We start from the raw sequence: 11,532 nt of genomic DNA, 5'->3' as shown, positions 1-11,532 counted from the left end.
CAGACCAATCAAAGAGGACACGTTAAGGCACTAAAATGGCGGAACAAAAGCAACACGTTAAAACAGACTTTGAAATAAGAAGAAATCAAATGTGATGAAGTGCATTTTAAGATAAGGATGAATTCATATCTAAGATGAATATTTTAAGCTGCAGTTCCAGGCCTGATGTTGATCAACTGACAGACCTCAGCTGTTCTGGAAGGTGAGGAGCAGAATAACTGAACCCTGCTTCACTCTGTTTGGTTCTGACTCTGGGACATACAGTGAACCTGTCCCTGAAGGAACCAACGAGTCCCGGACCACTCAGTGCTCAGGAGTCAGCCTCCCTGATGGTGGTGATGCGAGGGCCGCTGTGCTGGGGTCCAGACTCCTGGTATGAGTCAACCACAGACTTCATGCAGACACGCAGCAGAAACGTCTTTATGATTTTATTTGAATACATTCTGCAGGTTTTGTTACATTAAAATAACAGACTTCAGTCAACACAATAAAAACTGTGAGTGACAACACATCAGTGAGAATACACAAAGTTGTAAAATACTGTTTTATAATATAAAAAGAGACATTTAAAAAAAAGGGGCGAGTGTAAACTGAGTGAGCAGCACCTGGATGATGCTTATTGATACAGAGACCTGAGCTGAAGGGAACAAAACACACACACACACACACACACACACACACAGACACACAGAGCACAAACACACACACACACACACAGAGCACACACACACACACACACACACAGAGCACACACACACACACACACACGATGGCAGTAAACTGTCTGTGTCTTTCAGAAGAAGCTTTTCTCACAGGTTTAAGGCTGTTTGGTTAAAGCACCTGGAAATGAAATGTTTCTGACGTGCTGGTGGTTTTGTTTGTGTTGCCATGGAAACCTCAGACTCTAACAGTATAGTATAATGAGGTGGCCAAGCAGGGAGGGATGCTGAAGTAACACCGTCAGAGACGGTCTTCAGCACGCTCAGCAGTCTAAGTTCTGTGACGATAGGCCGACGTTTGGCTGAGATGTGATGGCACATCTTTGCCCTCTAGTGGCCAAATTGCACCAAATTTGTTGTAACCCCTGGGAAGTGGGTGAAGGGTCATGTGACCAAGTGCTACTACAATTTGATTGGCTGTGATGCTGAATGCTTTGGCAGACAAAAAAACACATGATACATTTTATCAGCAATGGTCTGAAGATCATCTGTGCAAAGTGTCGTGACAATCAGGTAAAAATGTGGCCTGTGAATCCTCAGTGGGACGATGAACAGTTTGAGCAGTAGGAACAGTTTGAGCAGTAGGAACAGTTTGAGCAGTAGGAACAGTATGAACAGTAGGAACAGTTTGAGCAGTATGAACAGTATGAACAGTAGGAACAGTTTGAGCAGTATGAACAGTTTGAGCAGTAGGAACAGTTTGAGCAGTAGGAACAGTTTGAGCAGTATGAGCAGTATGAACAGCATGAACAGTATGAACAGCATGAACAGTATGAACAGTATGAACAGCAGGTTTAGGAGGCACGTGACCAAGTTTGGACACAATATGTCAAACCACTGCAGAGATATGAGCTCATTTCCTGTTTGACAACGAAGTTGATTGGCCGTAGCGGGCGAACGCTTCAAAATACAAAGACAACCACAACCAGTCAATGCAACAAGAAGCAGCTGTGTAACAAACAAACAGACGTGATGCAGGGATTAAACGTGTTGTTACACAGTCTGCTCACAGAAGAGTGCAGGCAGAGGGATATTTGGAGGTAAACACTCTGTTTTCCGTGCCGTACACAAAGAAGCTGTAGTCCTTCCCGCTGTACGAGTAGTATGCGTGAGTCAGAGGCACCAGCTCGATGGTCTGACGCTGTGGAGACACGTGGAGGCGGCCATGATGTTAGCATCACTCAAACTGAACATGGAACCCAGAGGATGGAGAACTGTTCTAAACCAGCATGTGTAGTGTTAGCTCGGACAGGCCGTACGCTCATCAGCTGATTCCCGTCAGAGCGTTTCATTGGACAGGCTCTGATCCTCATCAGTGTAAGTGCGTGTGTCATGTGTTTGTTGTGTGTTTGTCGTGTGTTTGTCGTGTGTTTGTTGTGTGTTTGTCGTGTGTTTGTCATGTGTTTGTTGTGTGTTTGTCGTGTGTTTGTCGTGTTTGTCGTGTGTTTGTCGTGTTTGTTGTGTGTTTGTCGTGTGTTTGTCATGTGTTTGTTGTGTGTTTGTTGTGTTTGTCATGTGTTTGTTGTGTGTTTGTTGTGTGTTTGTCGTGTTTGTTGTGTGTTTGTTGTGTGTGTTTGTCGTGTGTTTGTCGTGTGTTTGTCGTGTTTGTCGTGTGTTTGTCGTGTTTGTTGTGTGTTTGTTGTGTGTTTGTCATGTGTTTGTTGTGTTTGTCATGTGTTTGTTGTGTGTTTGTTGTGTTTGTCATGTGTTTGTTGTGTGTTTGTTGTGTGTTTGTCGTGTGTTTGTCATGTGTTTGTTGTGTGTTTGTCGTGTTTGTTGTGTGTTTGTTGTGTGTTTGTCATGTGTTTGTCATGTGTTTGTCGTGTGTTTGTCGTGTTTGTTGTGTGTTTTTCGTGTGTTTGTTGTGTGTTTGTCGTGTGTTTGTCATGTGTTTGTTGTGTGTTTGTCGTGTGTTTGTCATGTGTTTGTTGTGTTTGTCATGTGTTTGTTGTGTGTTTGTCGTGTGTTTGTCATGTGTTTGTTGTGTGTTTGTTGTGTGTTTGTTGTGTGTTTGTCATGTGTTTGTCGTGTGTTTGTCATGTGTTTGTCGTGTGTTTGTCATGTGTTTGTCGTGTGTTTGTCATGTGTTTGTCGTGTGTTTGTCATGTGTTTGTCATGTGTTTGTCGTGTGTTTGTCATGTGTTTGTCATGTGTTTGTCATGTGTTTGTTGTGTGTGTACCTGCTGCAGGATGCGGCTGGTGGATGAGAAGCGCTGATGGTGTTCGTTGATCATTTTTCTAGAAACATCACAGATCTCCTGATCAGGGAATCCATGGATGGGATAAACCTGCAGGACACACACACACACACACAGACACACACTTTAATCAGCCAGTACAACTGAAAAAACCACTGAAGCTGAAGGACGCAGATTTATTAGGAGGAGAAGATGAGGTGTTTTTACCAGCACGTTCTTGTCGATGAAGAACGGATCTCCTGACACCTTCTGAAACTTCTCGTCAGGGAAGTCGGGCTGACGATCAGGGATGAAATTATCAATGTTGTTCTTCCTAAAAGGACACACACACATAATGAGCTGCACAAGGGGCACAAGATTAACAGTAAGAGGGAATTAATGACATAACACCTCAACAGTGGTGGAAACATCTGGATCGCCCCCTAGTGGCTGGCAGCAGTATAGGTCATAAACCCTGCTGTATAAGTTTTATAACTGTCTGTGTGTGTGTCTGTGTGTGTGTGTGTCTGTCTGTGTCTGTGTGTCTGTGTGTGTGTCTGTGTGTGTCTGTGTGTGTGTGTCTGTGTGTCTGTGTGTGTCTGTGTGTGTGTGTCTGTGTGTGTCTGTGTGTGTGTCTGTGTGTGTGTGTCTGTCTGTGTCTGTGTGTCTGTGTGTGTGTCTGTCTATGTCTGTGTGTGTGTCTGTGTGTGTGTGTCTGTGTGTGTGTGTCTGTGTGTGTGTGTGTCTGTGTGTGTGTGTGTCTGTGTCTGTGTGTCTGTGTGTGTGTGCGTCTGTGTGTGTGTGTGTGTGTGTGTGTGTCTGTGTGTGTCTGTGGGTGTGTGTCTGTGTGTGTGTGTCTGTGTGTGTCTGTGTCTGTGTGTGTGTGTGTCTGTGTGTCTGTGTCTGTGTCTGTGTGTGTGTGCGTCTGTGTGTGTGTGTCTGTGTGTGTCTGTGGGTGTGTGTGTCTGTGTGTGTCTGTGTGTGTGTGTGTCTGTGTGTCTGTGTCTGTGTGTGTGTGTGTGCGTCTGTGTGTGTCTGTGTGTGTGTGTGTGTGTCTGTGTGTCTGTGTGTGTCTGTGTGTATCTGTGTGTGTCTGTGTGTATCTGTGTGTGTCTGTGTGTGTCTGTGTGTATCTGTGTGTGTCTGTGTGTGTCTGTGTGTGTCTGTGTGTGTGTGTACCAGGTGACTGTGAGCTGGATGAAGTGCAGCAGGTTCTGCTTGCCGTGACAAACGGAGCAGGTCCGGAAGCCGTGACCGTGACAGAAGCTGCACCTGCAGGAGAGGAGACGCATGAAAGCATCCGCTCCCAGATCAAAATATCACAGACATGAAGAGACGAGCACAGAGCTGCGATGGTGCCGACAACAACACTGAGAGTTTTGTCTGCTTGTCGTCATGACAGCGCTGTTTGCACAGAGCTGCAGTGACTGAACATGTGACAGGAGGGAAACTACAGGGGGTTAAACTCTGAGAACTGTTCCAGCTCTCGTCTCCCGGTTTGTAGCTTTTTGTGTCTTTCACAGAGACGCAGAAGACGAAACTGACCGCTTGCGTCCTCGGCCGTGACAGGAGGTGCAGCGTTTGTTCCTGGAGCGACCGTGGCCGTGACAGAACATACAGCGCTTCTGCAAAATCCAACAGGGACACCGTCAACAGAACCATCCACTGTACACACAGATATCGCTGCATCAGGACACGCAGACTGTCCTGGTCCTCACCTGCCCTCTACCGAAGCACGAGGTGCAGCGAGTTCTTCCACAGCCGTTACACTTGTGACACAACTGCAACACAAACACACATCACTGAGACAGCCGGCAGCAGAACACAGAAAGGAGGCGGAGCCAGCTGTACCTTCACGAGGGACGAGTGCGGCACTCGCACCTTCTCCACCCTGTCAGTGAATCTGGGGGGCAGCGCCACCGGGACGTCCCACGGAGGAGGACTGATCCCGTACTGAGGACCGTCCACCATCTGACCTGTGAGAGAGGGGTCACAGCAGAGACGTGCTGTAAAGTGGCACCGGCTGCAGGCGGCGGTCTGTCAGCTCAGGACGAAGCTTTACCGCTGTACGGCTCAAACTGCCAGCAGCTGGTTCTGGTCTCAGAGAAGGTCTCCAGACGATACTGCAGGAGGACAAACAGAAACGTCTGGATAAGTCTTCTGCTGTGTTACAGAACGTTAGCTCCAACAAGACAAGTTCATGCCGCACCCGGTACACGGTGATGGGTCTCAGCTCCTTGAAGGTCAGGTTCCTGGCAGGTTTGGAGCTGTACGTCCATTTTGACTCCACAAACTTGAGCAGGGCGTCTCTGGCCACGTCCTCTGACACAGAGGGGACCCTGCAGCACACCGGACATCTTTAACCCCCCAGGCTTCCACCAGATTCAACATACAGACAGACAGATCACCTGACTTCAGGCACTGAGGTGTTCCGGTCCTGCTCAGGCTGCGGGTTGTAGGCAGGAGGAGGCGGGTACAGCGGGTTATCGTCCTCTGAACACACAGACACACAGACGGAGGAGGTGAAGGGAGGAGACACACTGAGAGGGGAACACAGAAGAGGACTCACCTCCTCCTTTGTGGCACTGGTATCCATGTATGTCATCCAGCCAGCCAGGAGGGGGCGCTGATGGGCCCTCCTCCGGTATGTTTGGATCAAATGAACCTGAAGAAAAAGAAGAGGAAGAAAACGTCAAACAGATCGAGTTATGATGAGTTTTGGTGAGAATGTGTGAGGTCACTGCGACATGTGACCACGTTCTCAGCACAGACCATCAACACAGCGCTACCTGCATCGTAGCTGGTCCAACTCCACACATGGGCAGAGATGTCAGGAAAAGAAAGAACTGATGATCAGAAACCAAACGTGTTCGTGTTTCTATCTGCTGCTGAACACGTTCCCGATACAACTCTGACCTCTGACCTCAGAGTTCTACATGTCTACCAGGTGTGAGGGAGCTTTGTCTCGGTGCAGACCAGAACAGGACACAAGCATCCCGAAGACACAAAGTACAGACTGCAACACAACCTCTGGGTCAGTGAACACTAACCTACAACCGGTCAGCCCACATGGATGGTCCCTGATTAATGAATCATTGTATTCTAACATTAACATTCAGCTGTTAGCATCATGATGTCTGCACAAAGCTCACAGAAATGATCCAACCTGTCTGTCCTGACCTCTGACCTCTGACCTCACCACCCTCCATCAGACTTTACACGTGTTTAATGTGAGGACAGGAAGCAGAAGCATGGAGGCTGGGTGTCCACATACTTTTGTCCATATATTTCTCATGAATCCTCGGCCTGAGTGCTTTACCTACATTTAACTGACACTGGATAACATGAGAGACAGCAGGCGGGGGACGGCAGGAACAGGACCACCAACAGGACCACCGACAGGTCTGAAGGACAGCAGAGAAGTGCCGTGTCTGACTGGGATAAAGGGGTGTGAGTGGGCGGGGAGACCAGCAGGTGAGGGGTTAACACTGAGCAGGCCAGAAAGTCCAGAGTCCTTCAGTGACCCGAGTCAGTCAGACAGTCAGACTACCATTCTCTGGTTCCACACATGAAAGCTCCACGCTGAACACACCCTGTGTTCACTGGTCTATGGATGGAAGCCAGGTCTGTAAACACAACACACCTGACCGATCGACACACAGCAGACGCACTGACTCTGTCTGAAGACACATTTCACCTCACTCTGAGGCCCCGTTCACACTGGAGACAGTCAGTCCAGCTGGAGTAGGACTGAATCCAGATCGCCTTTAATCTGGATATGTTCAGACCTATTTTCAAATCTGGCTATCACACACACGTGTCCACGCTCAATCCAGTTTAACCTGGCTTGTTTGTTGTCCTCCAAACCACTAGGTGGCGCCTCGTAATATACAGAGTTCAGGCCACGGTAGAACCGCGTGTTCATGCGTCGTGTGTATTTTTGTCCCGTGTCGTTCATTCCTTCATTTTTTTTGGTTCTAAAGCAGTTTATTCCTTAGTAGCCCTCTGGAAATAAACTCGGGGCAAAGCTGTCGTAGTCTGACGGTTGTTTACATACGGCTTTGTAAGTGACCCGGACACTGACCATGTGAACTGGAAGTATCACGTCGCTAACAGGATTCTGTAGCTGCATTTGCGTTCAGACCTGGGCCAGATATAAGCCGATCCAGCTAGATCCACCTCCGAGAGGGGGACTGAGATCAACCCGTATCCAGATATGACAGATATATGAACGGGGTCACACACTCAGCTCCTCCCTGCTCTTCCACTCACACATGTATCTGTTACTGTTTCATGTTTTCTCTCTGGTCTGGTCAGGCTGGATAATAACAGATGTCTGCTGTTGTGATTATAGTATCAACACTGAAACTAAATCCCTGCTGCTCAGTGGGATGAAGGTAGATAAGTGTGGGGTCTGTCTAAGCATCAGCTAATATGATGCTAACACCAGCGGTGTGTCTGTCCACCCTCATTCATGCATCAGCTTCTGTCCTCCTCTCCTCCTTCATCCAGCTGCTGTCACCACAGAGACCAGTCTGGTTTACAGTCAGGTTCACTTTACTCAGCTTTGTTCTCACATTCCTCCCCCTCTGCCTCCCGCCTCTCTCTCTCTCCTAATGAGTCTGCATCTCGGCCTCCTTCCTGGCCTCGGGCTGTTCTCACACTCCGTCCATCTCGGCTCAGATCTGTTTGGGGAAACACCTTCTCGCTTTTTATTTTTATCCCTCGGCCTGAGGTATTGTTGTGCAGCGTGACATAAGCTCCGACTGTGTTTGTATTTTTATCTGCCGGAGCTCGTGAAAGCTCAGCTAATCAGAAACAGTTGTCGCTGGCCGGTTGCTAGGAAACATGACGCACAGGTTAAACAGCCGCGCGGAGCCTCGGAAGTTCGGCCATTGTGTGTATTTGTGGCATTGTGTTGATGGCTGTTATTAAGAGTCACAACACAGATCATCAGATCTACACTACCGCTCAAATGTTGGGGGTCACCAGGCCAGTTCTACAGCTTCTCTGATCATCAAGGAGCCTTTTTAACACATTAGCTAATAATGTAGAACACAGGACGATGCTGCTGGGACAGGGCCTCTGAACACCTTGGTATATATTCCATTAAAATCAGCCTTTTCTAACTAGAGCAGTCATTTAGCACATGAACAGTGTCCAGACTGTAGTCTGATTACTTCAATGTTATCTTCATTTTTTTAAATAAAGACATTTTGAAGTGACCCCAAACTTTTGAACGGTAGTGTACATGTTCATGTGTGTTTTATGTTGCATCAGCAGGATGCATCAGGTGGATCCTTCATGGTCCAACATATCCCAGGATTCATTGCACTGGCTGGATTCTTCCACAGACTAGACTGCTGTGACCTCCTCCATCCCTCCGAGGACGCAGCCCCTCTAATCAAGGAGGCACAGTGAATCCTCTTCACTACCAGGAGGGATGGATGTGTCCACCACAGCCTCATGTGGTGGACACATGGCACAACATGATCCGTCAACAAATGGGTCCTTTAAAGGACTCACTGGACCCTAAACTGAGGCACCGCTAAATCAGAGTCAGAACTCCTTTATTAAAGGTTAGACATTTTCCCAACCAAGGAGTGAAAGACGGCGTTCAATTAAAATATAAAATATACAAATTATAACTTATCGAGCTAAAGAGTTGGCCGCCACAGCTGACGTCCTGTTTGATGCATGTTTTCCAGCAGCCTATCCCTTTTATGCTGCTGTTTGTGGTCACTGGGCCTAAATCCCCTAAAAAAGCCCAAAGCTGAAGGATGAAGCTTCATCCTATCAGCTGCAGCGGTCTAACCAGGAGGAACCAACAGACGCTGCCTCACCGTGGTTGGCCAGCATCTGTCTGTGCTTCCTGGATGAACATCCTTCGGGTCAGTTTCTTATCTGTCACACAGCAGCTGAGCCCACATCGGTCAGCCCTGTCATCCCTGGTCAGGTTCTTCAGCCTGGTTGTTGCACAAAGCTGCACCGGCCTGCAGTGAGGTGTGGGTGGACAGATGAGGCGCCTCTCCTGATTGGTTTGTGTAAGGAGAGGAGGTCATGTGACACAGATACAGGAAGTGACTGCTCAGTCCTCTTAGGGTGACTTGCTCGCACTGGTGGTGCATGTTGAAGGACGTCAGCATGCATGTGCATCTCTGTAGCTTCAGGAAATTCCCATAATCCTTACATACACAAACAAACATACAGACGTACGCACAAACGGACAAGATGATGATCATAAATCGTCCTCATCTGCAGAGCTGTCGCCAATAAAACCTCCAGTAATCAGAGAAGATGCTGTTCTGCAGTGAAGCGGCGCCCAGGTGCTGCAGCATCGCGTTATGAGTCATTGTGTTCATGTTGCGTTCAGGTGACACCACACATCCCTGCTAATCACCTCTGACACAGCGCGCCATAAACCATCAATAACGTAGTTCCAGTATGTTCTATACTTCTGCTCCAACTCTCTGTTACTCTGTGTGCACTTCAGGTGCGTCCGGTGCATCGCGCTGTTTGACTGCTGAGTGTGTGTCTGCGTGCAGCCAGAGGGACGAACTTCAGGACAGACCGCGCTCCTCCGGGTGCCCTTAACGCAGCACCGGCCTCTTTAAACTTTGACCAGCAGCAAACAAAGTTCACTATCAAAATAAAAGTCTGTCAGTCTATTAAAATCATGCTCACCGAGGTCTTCGTCCTTCTCGTCCATGGCTCCGCTGCTGTTTGTGGCCGTTACGCACAGTGAAGCTCCACAATCTGAAGGAGGAGGCGAACAGTAAGCGACTTCCGGCCGGATCTGTTTTAAAGTAAGAGCCCACAGGGTGGGGCGGAGGGCTCCATCCTCCATCCCAACACGTGAGCCGTATTATAAAGTACATAAAGCTTTGTCCATGTCAGACCAACATGTCTGAGTCTGTCCATCATCCAGACCTCAGTCCTCAAAGATTCTGACTGTATTACCCTTTATTCAAGCAGAGGTATGATCATAACCTCCACTCACTGTGCTTCATCTGTTTATGGGTTATTTTACCTCGTGTATTTACTCACATCTGTTTTATCTTCTTTCAATACTTTTTTAAATTGATTGTTTTCGTGTCTATTGATTTTATTTTCTTCCAGTTCTAGTTTATAATTTGAGTCATTTCCATTCCAGATGTTTCCTTCCTGACAGCATCCCTGTTTACCGTGTGTGTGTGTGTGTGTGTGTGTGTGTGTGTGTGTGAGAGAGAGAGAGAGAGAGAGAGAGAGATATCTCTAGAAATGTGTAACTTCACGTTGCACTGTATCAGCGGCACTGTGTGTGGATTATTGAAGTGTCTGCACGTGTTGTTGTTGTTTGCTGCTCTTACTTTGAAGAGCACCTCTTTAAACTTCCTGTCCCTGCTGTAGAGTCCTAATCCAGCTGCTGGCCGCGCCCCCTCAGCATACAGCACCATTTACAGAGAAACATCAGTCTGTTCTATCTGCAGCAGGAAACCTCAACACTTTTGTAATAGTTCATATCTGTCACAGGGACCACATGGCAGACCTCACCGTAACCTGACGGGCCTTCAGCTGTGATGCAGAATATAAAGTGTCCTAAAAGAACTAAACAAAGGTTTAAGTCTGTTTAGAAGTTTGAGCTGCTAAATAAATATGATTATCATGGAGCACGTGTTATTCTCACATCACTGCTCTTCCTCACTGCACAGGCTCTTTAAAGGTGTGGTTATAGATGGTGTTTCTGTAGTTCTCATTCCTCTTTAGTCACAACAGAAACTGTTGTCTGTGACTTTGAGGAGCTCATTTTATCGTCAGATGCGGACAGCAGGAAGGACTTCCTGTCCCGGTCCTTAGAGCCGCGGGGCAGCAGGAGTCTGTGGCTGAAGCTGCTTCTCAGTCTGTCCACAGTGCTGTGGAGAGGGTGGGAGGGGCTGTCCATGATTGACAGCAGTTTAGCCAGCACTCTGTCCCTCGCTCTGGGGACACCCTGACACAGCTCTGCAGTCTCACAAACTGTGGTCGGCCCGTCAGGTAGTCCTCAATCCACGAGACTAAGATCATCCACCTGCATCTTCTCTAACTTAGTCCTCAACAGTCTCGGCTGGATGGTGTTGAAGGCAGAAATTGAAGAACATGACCCACACTGTGGGGTTCAGTCTGTCCCGGGAGGAGTAAGCCCTCTGCAGCAGATACGTCACTGTAGCATCAACCCCGACCTCGGGCTGATTTGCAAACTGCAGTGGGTCTTGGAAGGGGCTCACCAGGGGTCTGAGGGGAGACAGCACCAGCCGCTCCATGACCTTCACAACATAGGAGGTCAGTGCTGTTGGCCTGTAGTCATTCGGTGCCACAGGACGGTTCTTCTTTGGCACTGGGACCAGGCAGGATGCCTTCCAGAGCACTGGAATCCTCTGGGTAACACTACAGTCTCTCTCATCTGTGCACAGAGAGCCACAATAAATGAAAAGAAGCATCCAGCAAACAGACTGAAACACACAGACGTGCTCATGTAATTCTGGTGGAGGCTGCATCATGAGACCAGTTAGGAGAAAAACCCCACAGGGTGAGACGGGGACATCTGACACCACAGAATATTTTACAGTGCGTCACGCAAATGTTAAAGAACATTTAAAAAGGCGCAGACCTCGCTGTAA

General features: G+C 48.1%; 1 protein-coding gene across 1 annotated transcript; it reads right to left on the bottom strand.

Moving 5' to 3' along the window:
• Positions 1 to 726: 726 nt before the first annotated feature.
• Positions 727 to 9,652, bottom strand: LOC114450814 (protein SSUH2 homolog). Its single transcript, XM_028429207.1, has 12 exons — positions 9,581 to 9,652; positions 5,466 to 5,561; positions 5,305 to 5,389; positions 5,106 to 5,235; positions 4,959 to 5,019; positions 4,748 to 4,872; positions 4,615 to 4,677; positions 4,442 to 4,521; positions 4,076 to 4,168; positions 3,125 to 3,230; positions 2,900 to 3,007; positions 727 to 1,860 (listed from the first exon to the last, which is right to left on the bottom strand). Exons 1-12 carry the CDS (start codon positions 9,603 to 9,605, stop codon positions 1,726 to 1,728), a joined length of 1,107 nt encoding a protein of 368 aa, XP_028285008.1. The 5' UTR covers positions 9,606 to 9,652; the 3' UTR covers positions 727 to 1,725.
• Positions 9,653 to 11,532: the final 1,880 nt, after the last annotated feature.

This window comes from Parambassis ranga, chromosome 18 (genome assembly GCF_900634625.1).
Source record: "Parambassis ranga chromosome 18, fParRan2.1, whole genome shotgun sequence".
NCBI classification, from domain to species: domain Eukaryota; kingdom Metazoa; phylum Chordata; class Actinopteri; family Ambassidae; genus Parambassis; species Parambassis ranga.
The sequence above is the reverse complement of the archived record's forward strand: the minus strand, read 5'-3'. Positions and strand labels throughout refer to the sequence as shown.